Source organism: Camelus ferus, chromosome 4 (assembly GCF_009834535.1).
Source record: "Camelus ferus isolate YT-003-E chromosome 4, BCGSAC_Cfer_1.0, whole genome shotgun sequence".
NCBI classification, from domain to species: Eukaryota; Metazoa; Chordata; class Mammalia; order Artiodactyla; family Camelidae; genus Camelus; species Camelus ferus.
In genome coordinates this window covers 68,114,120-68,132,332 of record NC_045699.1, presented here as the reverse complement: position 1 = coordinate 68,132,332, position 18,213 = coordinate 68,114,120, and the positions used below count along the sequence as shown (strand labels likewise).

General features: G+C 42.8%; 1 protein-coding gene across 2 annotated transcripts in view; it reads right to left on the bottom strand.

Annotated features, from left to right (window-relative positions):
* STXBP1 (syntaxin binding protein 1) overlaps positions 1 to 18,213 on the bottom strand; it is a 62,314-nt gene that overhangs the window by 26,937 nt on the left and 17,164 nt on the right. For both annotated transcript variants that reach the window (XM_032478498.1, XM_032478499.1), the window contains exons 2-5: positions 5,441 to 5,490; positions 4,905 to 4,986; positions 1,643 to 1,719; positions 731 to 809 (exon numbers count right to left, since the gene is read on the bottom strand). In XM_032478498.1, coding sequence (XP_032334389.1) covers positions 731 to 809; positions 1,643 to 1,719; positions 4,905 to 4,986; positions 5,441 to 5,490 — 288 coding nt within the window. The remainder of the gene's footprint in view (positions 1 to 730; positions 810 to 1,642; positions 1,720 to 4,904; positions 4,987 to 5,440; positions 5,491 to 18,213) is intronic.

The window sequence follows — 18,213 nt, the reverse complement described above, 5'->3', positions numbered from 1 at the left end:
TTGGTGGGAGAACCACGATTTCTCATGACTCTCCTGAACCAACAAATAGCTTCAGGTCCCTAGAAATGTGTTACTGGTTTCTTCTTACTAATGCTGTCTACCTGCTTTCTTTGCCACCCATCTTCAAAGAGCGTAAAGTTATTCTCTGCAAGAACCTTTCCCCATTTCTCCGTGGTGAGTTCTGTGGGGCTTTCCCCAGAGAGAACACCGGGTGAACTGTTAGCTCTCCAGCCCTACTCATCTCTCTCTGCTTAATATTACAAAGATCGACCAAAATGCTTCTGCACTAGGCTCCATGCACAAAACGTCCACAAAGTAAGAAAACAGATTCTAGGACAATGATATAGTTCTATCTGATACAAATATCACCAGAGTATCTTTGTAGTTGAAAAATGGGTGGAAACTCACTGCAGTTTATAGTGGTATCTGGAGGTCTGTACAGTGAAACGCTAAGCTAGCATGGGAAAATTATTCTCAGCATTAAACACACTGGCCCTGAGAAGAGGAGTTATTTTTCATCAGGAAGGACTGCCTGACCTAGTAGGTTTGTATTTGTGTGCGTTTATTTTTATCTCTTACGCAATTTGTCTTCTGAAGAGAAAATAAAAGATCATGACAAACATGGGAACAACCCATTTCTTCCCTGTTGACTTGGCTTGGTTGTGGGTCAGTCTGGCTGTGCAGGAGGGCTAACCGGGAAGGTCGGGGCGCAGCTGACAGCCGTACTCACAGTCAGTGAAGAAAACATGTGCAGCCCGGTACTTGGCGGTCGGTGGGTCCTTAAAGTCACTGATGAGAGAGTGGACAGACTGTGGAGAGGGGAAAAATAGGAAACTGAATCCAATTCTGGAAGCAAATGGAACCTAAATCTGAATGGCATCAAATCCATGCAGGCTTCAAGCTTCATGCACAACAGTAAGGCATTTCTGCTGTGTGTTTGGCCATAACTGAGTTCTGAGGACTTAACATTAGGATTATCTCAGAGTTTGGATGAACAAAAGCCACCCAGCTCATTCCAGAATGACAGCACTGGTTCTTTGGAGTCACCAAAACTTGGGTTCCTAAGAAGAGACCCACAAAAATGGAAACTGGTCAGAAACCTGCCAGGAGATTCATGGCGATGAAGTTCTGGCAACTTAAGTTGTATCTGCAGAAACTCACACATAAGCCAGTTCCCAAAAGTGAAAAGAAAACATGAAAACGGGGGAACCTGCATAGATTAAGAGACTTAAGACAACCAGCAATCAAAAGCAATGAGGAGGGCTTTGTTTGGATGCTGATTTGAACCAACCCCCCAAAATGATAAGACAGGTAAATTTGAATACTAACTGGATATTGATGAAATAAATCTGAAAGCATAAATGCCCAAGCTCTCCAGGTGGATCACTAGATAAAATGACCTCTACTAGAGATGGGGTGCCGGGGGGAAACGGGGAAGCTGGTCTGGCTTTCCGGGCAGTGGCCTGTACTGCAGACAGCGTAATGCCCTCTTCACCCACCACTTCCCCATTTGTGGGGTGCATGCTTAAGCAGAGCAGTGTGTTAAATGCGTGCTTAGCCTAGAAAGGTCAGACGCTGTGCCACACAGACCCCAAGCCAGCACATGTAACCTCGGCCAGAGCTCTTTCTGGGGAGGGTTTACCTTCTCAGAAGGAGTGATGAGATACACGGCCTCCAGGCTGGGCAGCGGCTCTCTGCGTTTGTTGATGTCTTCCACAACTAGACAACAGAACAGCAGCCCACAGTGAATCAGAAAGCACAACTGGAGATCATGAAACTAGAAGCCACAGGGCGAGGCCACCTTCAGACTGGCACAACAAAAGTCTACGGTGGGGGAGAAAAAAGACTCATTCTCCCCATCCCTAGTCCCTAGAGCTGCCACATTCCACTGTCTCAGGATGCTCAACACGGTAGAAAACCTGAAATCTTATCACCTAAATACTTCCCACCTCTCATTTCAGTTTAATTCCTTGATCTGCCCTGACTGAAAATGGGAAATGCTACCTCATTCTATCAAGAACACTCGATTGCCTTTTCTTTCAGTCTTTTTCTCATCTGTCTGATATAATCCCAATTCCTTTAGAATTTCCACGTTGGGTTTGTTTTTCAACAATTGGATGGTTTTTATTATTGTCCTCTGCACATCACATGAAGATATATCCTCTGTATTAGAGTGTTCCTCTCAATAGTTCAAAGACTAAGCATCAGATTTTGTTAAAGCAAACCGCAGGTTGTTTGGTTTGCTTGTTTCTTTTGCAGGACATCAGCCGCTTCGTCTGGAAAGAAGCCCTCTGGGAAAATCATCACCTCACTTGTCACCTGATAAAGCCTAGGACGCATCACCACACAGCACTGTCCTCTGGCACTGGAGAGAGCAGGACAATCATGCGGTGCCATTCTTCTCGTGCAGATGATGTAAGCAAGTAAAAGCATCACTTTAGAAATATGCCTTGTAACATTTATAATGACTTTTCATCCTGAATAATGTTCAAATTAATATCAATAATTAATACCAAATTAATATCAACCACCTACTTTACCAGTGGTTGCAGATTTTTTAATTTCATAGGCCAATAATTTTTTCAGGGGGGCAACACAGGCTTCCTAATTTCAAATTTTGCCAAGTAAGGACATTAAAAAAAAAACTTCTAGGATGGGGAAGAGACTGTGTGCAGGAGGGGAGAGCTGAACCCTTATCTACCACAGGAAGTCAATAGAGAACATCTAATATCCGCGAATCGAGAGATAATCGAGAGATAATCGTCTAAGCACTTATTTAGAAATATCAAAAAAGTAACCAGAAGGACAAGCAGAACAGCTGCCTCTGGGGTGATGGACCCTCGGGGATGTGGGAGGAGGAGAAGGGAGGGCAGGATCACGCTGCTGCTTTGTTAGATGCTTATTAGCTGCATTTGGCTTTTCCCCCGGTTACACTTGTGATAGAGGGGAAAAAAGTTTAAAAAATTCAATGAGGAAAGTAACTTTGTGAGCTCAAATCAGGGGCAAGTCTGGTCTTGGATCACTGAAGGACCAATAGTTACACCAAAAATTACGTACTCCCTTTCCAGTTTCTGGTAAGAGACAAACTAGATTTGGAAATGTGTTTTTTAAAAATGAAGGAATCGCATCCAAGGTGTGATTGTACCCCCCAAATTATTTTACCTGTTTATATATAGTTCACATAGAATTTAATCAACAAGAAAATCCACATTATATTATCACCATACTTTCACAATTTTAAAACATTTTAACACCAAATAATAGAAAAAATATAATCTTAGAATACAGGACAAACTTTCAAATTAAATTCTTTAGCTTTATGAAAATCTCAACCCTCCCTACTCTTCCTCCTGTAATTGTGGTAAAGCAGTAATTTTGACAAACACCAGCAGTAGTCTGTGGGCCACATACCATATAAAGTCATCTCCAGGGGAAAAATTGGGAGCTGCATTGCAATAGATATGTTCCTCCCCAACATTTTTTAGGAGGAAAAACAAAGGTTAACTTCCTTGTTTGAAATACTATCTCAAAATAGACTGCTTTTCAAGCAATGCTGTTTCACAGGTCAAAATACATGATCCCTCTTGATAGGGGCCCCTAAGTTAGGTTTGAACTGCACACAAATGTGAAAAAGAGCTTAGGACAGGAGCCAGGAGGTCTGTGTCCTAGTCTCAGGTGTGACACTGGCTAGTGACCTTCGGCAGGTGATTTAACTTATTTTAAAAACCTATTATTGTGAAATTATAACACATATTCCAAAGACTGAATAAAACATAAACATACAAATAATTATAAAGCAAATGTCTGCATAAGCAGCACCCTATCAGGAAACAGAACCCATCAGCACCGCAGAAGTGCTCTCGCCCACCCTCATTCCCCTCCCTCATCACCATTCCCTCTCTTCCCTCCAAAGAGAACTACCATCAGCACAAGAACCAGTAATCACTTCTCTTTATGGTTGTTTAAGACTCACTTGTCCCTGCATTTCAAAACATTATATCTTAGCTCTGCCTGTTTTTGAACATTACATAAATTAAAGCAGACTGATAAGTACTCTTTCATATCTTGCTTTTCTTATCCAACACTATGTTTATTATATTCATTCACACTTCAGAATGAGCAAGTAGTTGGAGTTTGTTCCTTTTCTTTGCTATATAATATTCTGCTGTGTGACTGTACCACAATTCATTTAGCATTCTACTCCTGATGGACGTTTTGGTAATTCCCACTGTGGGGCTACCATGAGCAATGCTCTGAGAGCATCCCTGCATGTGCATCCTGGACATGCATGCCTGAGCTGTCTAGGACACACATCTAACTGTGGACTTGCTGGCTTACAGGACAAGTATACCCTCAACTCTCCTAGACACCACCAAGTGTTTTGGAAGGTAGCTGAACCAACTGACACTCAGAGTTCCCATTTTTCTATATCCTCGCTGTCACTTGGCATTATCATGGTTTAAATACTCCAATCTGAGTGCATAGTAGTATCTCACTCTGGTTTTAATTGCATTCCCTGACCACTAATAAGGATGTGCAATTTTTCATGTTATTTATTGGCCATTTGGATTTCTTTCTTTGTTAAGTGCCTATTTAGGTCTTTTTCCCATTTTTCCTTTTGGGTGGCCTGCCTGCCTCCTCCTCTCCCCCCCCCCCCCCCCGTTGATTTAGCCTTCCTCTTGGCATCCTTTCCCAGATATTTAATGGGCATCTAACACTGGATTAGGTGCCGGGGGTTCAGCGATGAACAAGAAAGCCTGGGGTCTCTCTCAGGAACTTACAGTACTACCACCCAGGTTGTTGGAAGATCTAAAGTCAAGTGGGATAACAACGACTAGGGAGGAGAAAGAACACCCCAGGGAAGGCTGAGTGCTGCCGGAGGGCAGAAGGGAGGCCGCGCTCACTTGTTATCCCCTCCGTCATGATGTCCGTCATCTTGCAGCAGGAGGAGAGCATCCTCATGCTCAGCTGGTCCACCACCAGCACCTGGAAGCAAAGGGCACAGCTCACAGCCTGTCCGGCATCTGCTATGACCTTCTCCCCCACTGACTGCATCAGACTTCACAAAGAGCCCAGAAATGCAGAGTACTGAGTTACCGATGTTTCCTATGGACCAGAAGTGGAGAGAGGAAGCTAAAACAAGGCTACTTCTCTCCTTCTTCAATGATGTAAACCCGGGCAACAGGAGAGAGAAAAATGTGGGTCCGCAAGCTTTCTGCTGCAGTTACAAGGTCCAATCAGTTTTCATTTCATGAGGCAGCTTCCTCAAGGTTAGTTTAAAAAATAAAACAGGTGGCATAGCAGATCAGAAGCTCTTTGTACCCTCCTAAACACACCAAAGTTTCTCATTCCACGCCTAGCAGCTCTCCCCAGCGCTACCCGAGTCACCCCATCCCCATGAACTCACCTTTAAGGTCATTAATTGTGCTCCTCAACTTACCTTCCACTCTCCCTTCTTCTTTACTTTCTTTATCACATCATGCATGATCTCTACAGAAGGGAAGGAAAAGGAAGGAGGGAGGAAGGAAAAAAAATTTTTTTTAATTTAATCCCAAGGACTTCCAACCCCTGCCTGTTAGGCTAGGCCACTTGCCCTGTCTAGGCTTTGTTCTCCTGAGTCATGCAATTCAACCAATCTGTCTACTGAGCCAAAGTCAATCCACCATAAAGACAATTCTCTTTTTGTTTCCTTAATTCAATGGTTCTCAGATTTTTGGTCTCAGGACTCCTTTATATTCTTAAAAATTGAGGACCTCAGAGAGTGTTTGTGTATGTAGGTAAATATCTATTGACATTTACTGTATTACAGTAAAATTGAGAAATTTAAAAAATATGTATTAATTCATTAAAAATAATAATAAACCCATTCTTCGGCATCCTACTTGCATTTCATTAAAATGCTACTTATATTTTCCACAATAAAACAAATGTTAGTGAGAATACTGGCGTTGTTCTACATTTTTGCAACTCTCCTTAATGTCTGGCTTCATAGCAGGCAGCTGGGTTCTCCTAGCTGCTTCTGCAATCTGGTGTAGACCACAGCATATGGAAAACTCCACTGTGCGTTTGTGACAGAGTAAGAGTGAAAATGCAGATAACATCTTAGCCTCATTATGAAGACATTTTCGACCTCAAATTCCCAAAAGGATCTGGGATTTGAGAACCACTGCCTTAAAATAAGTGAGTAAAATGCTATGAGAATACCCCAGGCCACATGAGCCCCCCTCAAGCTCCAAAAACAGATGTGAAGAACAGCTGCGATATCTTTCCAACCCTGAGCACATCTGTGGGATGCTTGCACCCCCAAATCAACATTTTTTTGTAAGCCACAGCTTCTATAATGCCACACCACACACAAGTCTACCCGGCTGCAGGGGATTCACAGGAAACAGCATTCTTGCTGCTCTTTCTAAACCCAGATCATGCACAGGCCTGGAAGGACCTGAAGGCTAAGAGCTGTTATTAGCAAGTGTGCTTCAAACGTTTAGGTCATTCTCTGGAGCACAACTGTCCTCAACTCTGCTTTTGACTCCCCAGTAATCTGATGTGTCATAAAAGTGTTTTAATATTTTTAAGAACTTTTTATCTGATTATTAAGAAAAAAAAACACAATCATTGCAGTAAACTTGGAAAACACAGAAAAATATAAAGAAGAAAATACCATGTATTATCACTTGTATACTTCCAAAGAATAAAAAAATCATTTGTAATCTTGCCATCCTGAAACATATAATTAACATTTTTGCTTATTTCCAACTCGTTTTTCCCATGAACTTTTACAGTTAAGATCATGCTGTATATATAATTTTGTATTCTGTGTTTTTCATCAAGAAAACTCGTTTCTAGCGGGGAGGGAAATAGCTCAGTGGTAGGCCACATGCTCAACATGCACGAGGGGTCTTGGGTTCAAACCCCATTACCTCCCCTAAAAAGCAAACAACAAAAACTCATTTCTCCATGTTAATAAAAATGCTTCTCAGGATTTTAAATGCCTGCATAATAGTTCCTCATTTAGTCAACAGTTTTCCCAGTAACCTTTTAGATTACTGCCCATGTTTCAGTGTGTGAACAACTGGGAACAAATGTATCCAATAATAAGGCAGAGGTTAAGCCTATCAGGTTACATTTGTGCAACAGATACTATGTACCCACTTGAAATAATGATAACGGAAAATACCTACTCACTCGTCCCCTCTGTCATTCCCTGGACCCAGCACCAGGGATGAAGGGCAGTGGTGCTGCTCCTTCTGAGCTGACGCTCCAGGGAAGGAAGCAGACAAAACACAAAGGGCGGTCAGGCCCCACACAAGGGCTTGGAGGTAAATAAACAACCTTCGCTGAGGCAGAAAACAAAAAACCAGGTGTGGAGAGTTACCTTTAAGAGGGGATCAGGCAAGGCCTCTCTGAGGAAGAGGGAAAGCCACAAAGGAAAAGGAGTTTGACCGCTTCTTGGAACTGAAGACGGCAGAGGCTGAGGTTGGAGGCCAGATCACAGGAGTATGTTTTATTCGAAAGGCACTGAAAAGCCACCGAGGGTGGGGATGTCATCTGATGTGCTGGACAGACAAGACTGGAGCGGGGCAGGAACTGAAGCAGGGAGTAGAGTCAGGAGGCCCAGCCACGCCTGGTGGCAGTGGAGGCGGTGAGAAGTGGGTGAATGTGGCATCTATTTGGAGGCAAAAGCAACAGGGCTAGGTGCTGAATTGGGTGTGGGGGGAAAGTAAAGGAACGAAACATAAATGACTTCTAGGTGCTTGGCTTAAATAAAGAAATTGATGTAGAGACAGGAAAGATTACAGGGAGGAGAACTGATTTGTAGGAGAATACCAAGAATCCTTTTTGGTTAAAGATTGAGACGGCTAAGAGACATCCGAGGGGAGATATGGTCTGGGTAGGGGGAGCTTGAAAGACTGCTCTGAAGCTACAGGTAAAAATTTGGGCATTATAACCACACAGAGGTAAGAGGTAAGGTTGGAGAAAATCCTTAATGCTTGTAAGATCAGTAAGATGGGATGGAAACATGACTTCTATTGACCTTGGCAAACATTCCCGTGAAACAGTAAGGATGAAGCCAGTTTAAAACGAGTGCTGAGGAAGAGAAGACAGACTAGACAAATCTTCAAGAGGTTTTGCTATAAAAGGTAGCAGAAAAAAAGTATGAAAGCTAGACAGGGTAGACAGAGAATGTGAAATCAAGGAACTTTTTTTTTTAAGATGTGAGAAATTAGGGTATTTTTTAATGGTATTGGTAATAAAACAAAAGACAGGAGACTGATGACGTAGGAGGCGGATGGATAAAAGACTGCGGTCCCTGAGGAGGAGGAAGGGGCTGGGATGATCTGAGACACAGGAGGAATCTGACCGGGGACAAGGAGGCAGGCATCATGTTGCATCCGGTGGGGAAGAGACAGGAGACGACTGGTAGGCTTGAAGAGACTGGGCAGAGGTGAGGGCCTTCCTTGCTGGACACGAGGTCACTGGCTCAGAGTGGGAAGAGTGGTGTTATTTATGGAAGGTTTGAAGAAAGATGATATCACATATCTTCCCAAAGACTGGGAAAGTGGATTTCCTACAGAGATGTTTCAGCATTTCTCAACAGGATGAAGGGCTAATTTGAGGTTCGTGACCATAAATTTAAAGTAAGACCAGGCAGCTCAATTGTGTGATTTTTTTTTTAAACCAATAACGTTCCATTGTCCAGGGGTAAGCCAGGAGGGAAAGAAGAGTTGGTTTCAACTAGGGTTAGAGTTTCCACAGGTGAGTACAAGAGAGGGAGAAAATGCTCAAACTATGCAGCTCAGGGGAAAAGGCACACTGCAACTATTCTTTAAAGGATATATGCATAGGAAAAATTAGAAAATTTTATAACAAAATGCTATTTATGTGCTTTAAGAGTCTGATTAATCTTTTAAGTTCCAATTTGTGCCTTCCTATGTTTTTCTGAGCTTTCTGCATTAACAATGTATTAGTTATTATAACAGGAAAAATGCGCTAAAAGTAATGTGTCAGTGAACATCTTTGTTCCCAGGGCCTCTCTTTGCACAAATTATTCTGTTAGGAGTGCTTTCTGGGTGTGAAATGAATAGGGCAAAAGTATAAATGTGCAGGGCTCTTGATAAATTCTGCTGAATTATTTTCCAAAAGCACATTTTATACCCCCATCAGTACTCTGTATGGCTCTCCAAAATAATATACTAACTGTTAAATAATACCTTGAGGTTTGTTTGCTAACATGACTGCAGAAAATGGCATATTTCACTATCTTTTTTGTATTACTGAGGATGAACTTTTTTTTTTTTTTGGCTGCCACACAAAATTAATTTAAACTCACTTAAAAAAAGATCACTGAGATAGACTGGGATTTCAAAATTGTAGAATAGACTACACTGTATAGCACAGGGAAATATACACAAAATGTTATGATAACTCACAGAGAAAAAAATGTGACAATGAGTGTGTATATGTCCATGAATAACTGAAAAATTGTGCTGAACACTGGAATTTGACACAACATTGTAAAATGATTATAAATCAATAAAAAATGTTTAAAAAAAAAAAAGATCACTGATTTTAAATTCCACTCACCTTTTGATAGGGGAAGGCAGAGATATAATCGGAAAATGAAAACAAGTGTCAGAAGTCCTGACGACTGGAAGCACTGCTGTGGGTTCAGCGTTTGCTGCCCAGTGATTCCTGTTCTGAAATTCTCGGGGCCTGTATTTGCAGTGGGTATTGTTGTCAGCCAATTCTAATCCTGCCCTACATTTTTCTAATCCAATACCGAAAAGGAAACAAGGATTAGAGCCCACTTGAGCATTAAGAATCAAGTCGGTTGGGCTACTTCCTCACAAATAATCCCTGGCAATCACATTTCATCTCCCTTGTAAGTCCTCTTTTGTTGGAGAGAAACAATAAAGCCTTCCCAGCTGGTCCCGCCAGCAGGTCTTATTTCTACATACCAAACCCCACGTCTCTATGGCCAACTGTCCACGCCACTGCCACCTAGTCTGTGTATATGGGACAGGAGACACCAGGGCAGCTTCAACTTCTCCATATTTGTAAGGACTGTGGCTCTGATGGACTCTGCTTCCCTCATGGCCGAAGGGCTAAGAAAGTAGATTCCTTCTCAACCACATCCTCTAGGTCCTGGGTGACTCTCAAACATAACCAATCCCTCCCAAGTCCTGAGAAAAACAGCAGGCGGTCTAGATTACCAGGGACACCTTCAGATGCACCCAGTATATCCACTGGAGCCCCTCAGCGCAGGCTCTAGGACAGCTGCAAACTCCTCCCCTGGGGAATCCCTGCCCTTACAGCCCTGGCACCCATGTCTGCCCTCGGCAGTGACATGTGTCAGGGCACCTAAGCCCACGGCCCACCAAACCATCTCAAATAGCATGACTAATACGACATGGGCTGGAAGCTTGGGAGAAGTGGGAGCATCACCAAAGGCCTCTGAAGCATGGGGGCTTCAAGCAGTCTACACTCTGTAGCCCCAGAGCTCCATGCTGCCCCGACACATGCACCTGGAGAAGCACCTCCACCCTGCTGAGGCACTTAATGGAGTGAAAACTCCGGCCACAACTTTCCTCCTCTTTGACCAATCCACAGTACAGGGAATTTCCAGTTATTGCAGCTCAATAGGGGCAGTTCTGAAAGGCACCCTGTTGAATAACCCCCAGCGGTATGAGGGTACAAGGCTAGTTACTCAGGCAAAGGTCACTCCCAACCCTTATGATTAAGGAAAAATGCCTGGGAAGCACTGAAGTTAGACAACGGAAAATCCAAGTTGAGGCATTTGTTAGCTGTGGACCTTGAGCAAGTACAAAACATTTTAGGCTTCAGTTTTCTCATCTGCAAAATTAAAATTGTAATACTCTAATGACCTGTTGTGAAGATTAATGAGCCAAATGCCTGGTAAGATATCTGGCACATACAAAGCACTCAACAAAAGGCACCTATTGTGATGACACTGTAAAACCCTATGAAAAGGAAATATAGGGTTCCAGTCAAGATGGCAGAGTGGTAGGACCATGAGCTTGCCTCTCTTCGCAACTACGAAACAACAACTGAATGCTATACAACCATCGAAAAAAGACTGGAACATAGCAAAAAAGATCTTCTGCAACTGGAAACATAAAGAGGGAACCACAGTACAATGGTAGGAGGGGTGTGCTTACAATATAATTGGGCCCCATACCCCCAGGGTGGGCAACCCACAAGCTGAAGATTTGTTAAGTCGCAGAGACCCTCCCACAGGAGTGAGAGCTCTAAGCCCCATGTCAGGCTCCCCAGCTTGGGTCCTGGTACTGGGAAGAGAAGGAGAGCCCAGGACATGTGGCTTTGAAGGCCAGGGGGGCTTGGGTCCAGGAGCCCCACTGGGACTGGGGGAAACAGAGACTCAGAGGCAGTGATTTCATAGGAACCTGGGCCAGACCTGCCTGCTGGATTTGGAGGGTCTCCTAGGGACATGGGGGACAGCTGTGGCTCACTCAGGGGACATAAAAGCTGGTGGCAGACATTCCGGGAGTGTTAATCTACATGAGCTTTCCTGGAGGCTGACATCTTGATTAGATCATTAGCAACAAGACCTAGCCCCACCCAACAGCCTGCAGGGAAGCCTCAGGCCAAACAACACAGCCGCACCCATCGGCAGACTTCCTAAGCCACAAAGGCCTCTAGACACAGCCCCACCAACCAGAGGTCCAGGACCAAGCCTCACCCGGCAGTGGGCAGGCACTGGTTCCTCCTGCCAGGAAACCTGCATAAGCCTCTAGTCCAGCCTCATCCACCAGAGGCAGATACTAGAAATAAGAAAACAATAATCCCAAAGCCTGTGGAAGGAATCTACAAACACATAGAAAGACAGAAAATATGAGGCGGCAAAGGAACATCTCCCAGGACAAAGCACAAGATAAAATCCCAGAAGAAGAAATAAGTGATGAGGAGATAGGTAATTTACCTAAGAAAGAGTTTAAAGTAATGATAGCTAAGATATTCAGAGAACTCAAGAGGAGTATAGATGCCCAGAGCGTTTCTTAGCAAAGAATTGAAAAATATGAAGAATACCCAAAGTTGAAGAATAAAATCATTGAAATGAACAATACACTAGAAGGAACCAAGAATAGACTAACTGAAGCAGAAGAACAGATCAGTGAGCTAGAAGACAAATTAGTGGAAATCACTACTTCAGAACAGAAAAAAGGAAATACATATTTAAAATACAGTTTTAAAGTAATCACAAAATACCTAGATATTAAACGCTACAGGTATTTCACCAAAAATTTCTAAACTTCTTTCACCCACAATAAACATGTGAATACGTTCTGGAATAATGGCACCAACTCATCAACGTATATAAATCTTAAATGCAAACATAAAATTGAACAGAAGACCCTTTATGCCCCTTCTGAGGAGACAAGTGACCTCTGTGTATCTAAGAAGAGATGCATTAATGCTGAAGCACAAGGAGGGGCCCCAGAAAGTAAGGTATTTCATGTCACCTCAGACACAGGACTGTATTATCACACTGCTATTACTCAACAGTGTTCTGAGAATTCACTTAGACAAGAAAACAAAATAAGGTATAATATTGGTAAGAAGGATGCATAGTATCTGTCTGCAGAAATCATGGGAATCAACTGAACAACTATTAGAAACATTAGAACCTTTAGTAAGGTGGCAGCTACAAAATAAACACTTTATAAAAGCCAAGAGGACTTTTATGTGGCAACAGTAACCAGACATAGGAAGACAGCTCCACTGTTTACCCGTGCACACCAGGCTGGGACTCCACACCTCGTCCTTTCCACTCTACGCAATGCTGGTAATTCCACTCTGAAGCAACAGCAAGTCTGTTCCTCTTTCCCTGACAGTGCTTCAGATATCTGAAGGCACAACCAAGTCTCTCTGAATGGCTCTGGGCTGAAGATCCTCCTTGCTAAGCAAATGCATCTTCCCAGGTGGAATAAGTTAAGGCTAAACAAAACAGGAGGAAATGGTCCTACTACTTGAAAACAAGCCTTCCTGATACTCTCAAGATCCTTCCCTTAGAAATACCGACATACACAGAAACTGTTGGTAACTAACTACAAACCACTTCAATTTTTTTGCATTTCTGATGTTTTTAATAATATAGAAGTAGCACTGTTCTTGTTGAAAATCAGCAATAGAGATGTATAAATACAATGTGAAATTCCCCTCCTTATCCCCACACTTGAAGGGAAATAACCACTAAGGGTTTAGGGGCAACCTTCCAGATCTTTTCCATGTACATACACTGCGCGCGTGGGACTGTAAGCATGTGGCTCCCGGGCAGAGGTCTGGGAAGTAAAATAAGTTTCAATGATTCCACTTCTTCGGTGCTTAACACTTATGTTGGAAAGAAACTTAGAGACCGTCTAAGGCCAGAGTCGAGGTTCCTTGTTTTGGGATTGAGATACTCCTGCAAAACACAGCCATCTGGAGTGGGCAAGGCTACTGACTGGCCACTCCAGAATGAGCAGAAACAGGTCTCTGGTTCCCCATCCAGATGCTCTTCCCACTAAACTTATTGTCTCCCGGGCACTGGCGTGGACTGGACTCTGGAATTGAACCAGGGTGTGCCTTTCTTTGATATGATGCAATGATTACCTTGACAAAGTAAAGCAAAATAATTTAGGTGAGTTTTGGAGTCAGGTGGTTAAGGTCCAAATCCCTGCTCCTCTACTTACTAGCTGTGACTTTGGGCAAGTTATTAAATCTCTGTGCCAGTTTCCTCATCTGTAAAACTGGGATGACCACACACGCCTCATAGTTATTGAGAGGATTAAATGGGTTAATGTGTGTATAGCTCTTAGTTCAGTCTTAGAATGGTACTTGGCACCATCAGCATCTTTTTAAAATGGCATTTGACCTTCGTAATAAGGGAGAATCCAGTGATTTCAAATTGGTTTCTTATTGCTCCTCCATGAAGTTTGTGACATGTCTCCCATTTTCCAGTTTGTTTCTCTGCGTATACATTCTTTAATCCATTCAACAATGATGATTTATTGAACACCTGCTATGTGCCAGACATCCTTCCAGGAAAGACCCCGATGAAGAAGCTAAACAAGATTCCTGCTCCTAAGATGCTTATACTTGATGTGGAGGGGGAGAGACAACCAAAAAACACAAGAAAATAAACAAGGTCATTCTAAAAAATGACACATATTGCGGTCTTTCCAATGGTCCTCGGAGGACCTTCTGTCAAACCTCCATCACACTCCAGAGGTGACGGGAGGAACCAACCCTGTGAAGATCTGGGGGGATAGTTTTCCAGGTATAGGAAGAACAGGTGCGAAGTCCCCAAGTCAGGATCAAGGATGGGACAGTCTAGGAAGAGAGGGACTTGGCAAGCTTGGGAAGGGAGAGAGTCAGGCTGCACTTGGGGCAGTGGTGCCCGAGTCTCACTTTACTTGCTGAGGACGCCACAAGTCACTCACTGTATTCGGCTTCTTGAACACTAAGCCTCATTCATTCACTTTCAAACATGACAGCTCCCTTCCCATCCCGACACCCTCATTCCCGCCCATCTCTGGCATCTGGCATAAAATAATGATTTAGCAAATGCCTGCAGAATGAATGAACCTCCCAAGTGGCATAACTGCACACTGTTTGCTGGGAGAGGAATGAGCCATTCTGCTCACGGCTGAATAAGGTGACCCCCCGCACCCGGAGATCTGTGCAACCACCTACACACACCCATCCCGGGGCTGCCACCCTCCTGACACCCCCAAGCTTCAGAACCCCCAATGCATAAGTCTCAGAGATTCTTTCACAGGGATTTCTGAGAGAGAGATCTCTTTTTCTTGAGGAACATGACAGGTAAACTATGGCTGTCCTGGCCAGTCCAATTTTGCAAGCCAGAAGGATCTAGAAATGTTCTTCCCTGAACTGTTCACTCAAATTCAGTGAGAAGTGTGGTAGTGTGTGGATGTACAGATACAAACACTCATATCCAAAGCTTCTGCCATCCTAGCATCTTTCTATACACTCATTTTTAACCAGTGTCTGAGATATCGCAGCCTTAGCCAACATACTTTTAAAAGCTCATATTAGAGTAAAAACTCAATCAATAATTCAGTCTCAATAAGGAAAAAGTGCCCACAATAATAATAGTAGTAACAGTTATTCGAGACTCACTACATGGAATACATTGTCTGATACATTTTCCATGCATCCTTTCATTTAAAGCTCACAGCAACCCTCAGAGATTAATACTATAATCACTCCCATTTTACAAAGGAGGAAACTTAGGCCCAGAGAAGAGAAGTGTCTAGCAATTGCACAATAAAATGCCCATAACCATGTGAAGTCTATGGAGGTTATAAAAAAAAATATAAATCAATTTCTTGACCTCAAGGAACCTACAGTCTAGTTTGGGAAAGAAGGCATTACACCTGAAGCATAAGCTAAAAGTCACTAGAGGCCTCACACAGTGCTCATGGGAATGGAAAATGGTGCAGCTGCTGGGGAAACGGTCTGGCAGTTCCTCAAACAAATGAAGAGCTGCCATGTGATTCAGCAATTCCACTTTTAGACACATACCCATGAGAAGTGAAAACACAGGTCTCCACCGCAACTTACCCATAATTGCCAAAAAGTAGAAAACCACCCAAATGTCCACCAACCTGATGAATGGATAAATAAATGTGGTACACTCAGACAATGGAATGTTACTGTCATAAAAAGGAGTGAAGTACTGAAACGTGTGACAATACGGATGAGTCTTTAAAACATGTGAAGTCAAAGAAGCCAGTCACAGAGGACCACGTGATATGCGATCCCAAACGTACAAAACATCCAGAACATGCGAATCCACAGAGACAGAAAGCAGATGAGTCGTTGCCTAGACAGGAGGGATGGGGAAGTTGGAAGTGACGCCTAAGGAGAACAGAGTTTCCTTCTGGGGTAATGAAAGTGTTTTAAAATGGACAGTGCTGATGGATGCACAATTCTGTGAATATATTAAAAGCCACTGAATGAATCCTACACTTTAAGTGGGTGAATGGTATTATATGTGAATTACATCTCAAGAAAGTGGTTTTTAAAAACTCACCAGAGAATTTTTAGATAAAAACTTCAAATTCAAAAACCAAATGCAGTTTTGCTTAATTTGGAACAGTTCCATAGTGTCTTCATTTGAAGACAAGTACCTTGGCTTATCCTTATAAAATATTAGTTATCTAAAATTATAGTTTACTATAATTTTGTATCTAAATTGTCCTTTGCAGAAGTGAGAGAGACCAAAATAGAGGCCATAAATTGTCAGGCACAGGGCAAGAACAGGGTACTGCTCCCTATAACTGTTGAAAGACAATTGCTTAATCTGAGAATGTTCCTACTGAAGTTTGCTCATTGGGCGATGGGATGGGGAGAGAGGGGAGGAGGTCACAAGCATCAGAAAGTGTGGAGATGGGTGAACAATGGCTTGATCACACTGCCTTGGTCAGCACACCCAGAGGCTGCATAAGACTCAAATGTCCAAAGTTATGACATCCGAAACTTGGGCTGCTGCCAACATCTGAGAGGAGTGTGTTACGACCAATGCCTGCTTTCTGAGAAACCAAACCCTAACCTCAGACCCATCAAGATGCTGGACAGAGTTACAGGAATGACTCTTTACTTTCTCTTTCACAGGAAATCCCCATTTTCAATCTTATTTTCCCTACTCTCTTCCCTAAAGTTCAGAGCCAGAAGGTTAAGGCACTAGAAGGTCTCTAAAACAAAGCCTCAGGGACCTGACAACTTTGATTAGTAGAAAGAAAATCTCAAACTGGGGACAAAAAGAGGTTAGAAATACGAGCTCCCGGTCATCCTGTAGATGCAAGTCACTTCCCCTCGGTTCCAAAACAGCTATTTCCTTCTTCCTAAGGTTGCCTACAACTTGGATGAAAGGAGCTGTGAAGTTACCAATTGACACAAATAGAAGAATCAATCAAAAATGGAAACCAAAACAATTCACCTCTTCTTAAAAGCATAGCTTATAATAGTAAGTACTATTCAGTTATATTAATATTTTGAAACAAAAAGACAAAACAAAGACACAAAATGGTGAAATGGCAATTAATCTTCCAGGGCAGGAAGTGCTACTATTTCTCATAAGTATTGTTGAATAAGACTTTTTTTTTTATAAAGAAAGGACTCAAGAATGAGGGCCATTTTTATACAAGATAATGATAAGCTTGCAGTTATTTGGGAAGCATTTTACATTTGAGAGAGAAAGAAAGAGAGAGAGAGAGAGAGAGAGAGAGAGAGAGAACACACTGTCCCCACGCATTCCCAACAGCAGCAGACCTCATCTGTTAATACCCCCTTTGCCTTCCAGCCTATACCTGTTTCTCTGCAAAGCCCTTGTCCTCCTCCTACACAGATTCCATGACGACTGCAGAACCTCCTCCTTGAACTGCAGGGATGGAGAACAGGTATCTATCTCGATCCTGGCCCAAGATGGGGCCAGTACCTTAAATTGGTAGATGTAGCATTTAATGATTCCAAATCACATTCTTGACTCAAATAGGAGTTTCCCTAAGGACTAAAGGATTAGAGAAAATATACTTTGGAAAGAGGGGGAAAGAATGGAATGTCTCCTATAATCTCAGAAACCCAGAGCAGACAGAAGATGGTCTAGTCCAATGGTTCTCAATGGGGAGTGATTTTGCCCCTAAGGGATATTCAGCAGTATCTGGAGGACTTTAAAAAATTATTTTGGTGGCTTTTTGTTTTTGTTTGTTTGTTTTTGTTTTTTTGGGGGGGGAGGTAATTAGGTTTATTTACTTATTTATTTTGATGGTGGTACTGGGGATTGAACCCAGGACCTTGTGCATGTTAAGCACACATACTCTACCACTGAGCTATATGCCCTGACCCCGGAGGCCTTTTTGATTGTCATGATTGGAGGGTGCTATGGGCATCTAGTGGGGAGAGACCAGGGTTGCTGCTAAACATCCTACAACACACAGGCTCAGACAGCCCCAAACAACAGTGCCAAGGATGAGAAACCCTGATCTGGTCCATTTTATAAGGAAACCGAACCTGAGAGAGATCAAGTGACTTGTCCGTGACAGTGGTGATAGAAATCATCTTACTTACAAGGTCCAAGATTCTGACCAGCCCAATCTATTCTGCTCTAAGATTTAACCTGCCTCAGGTCTGAGATATTATAAAATGTTTAATCTCACATAGCATGACAAA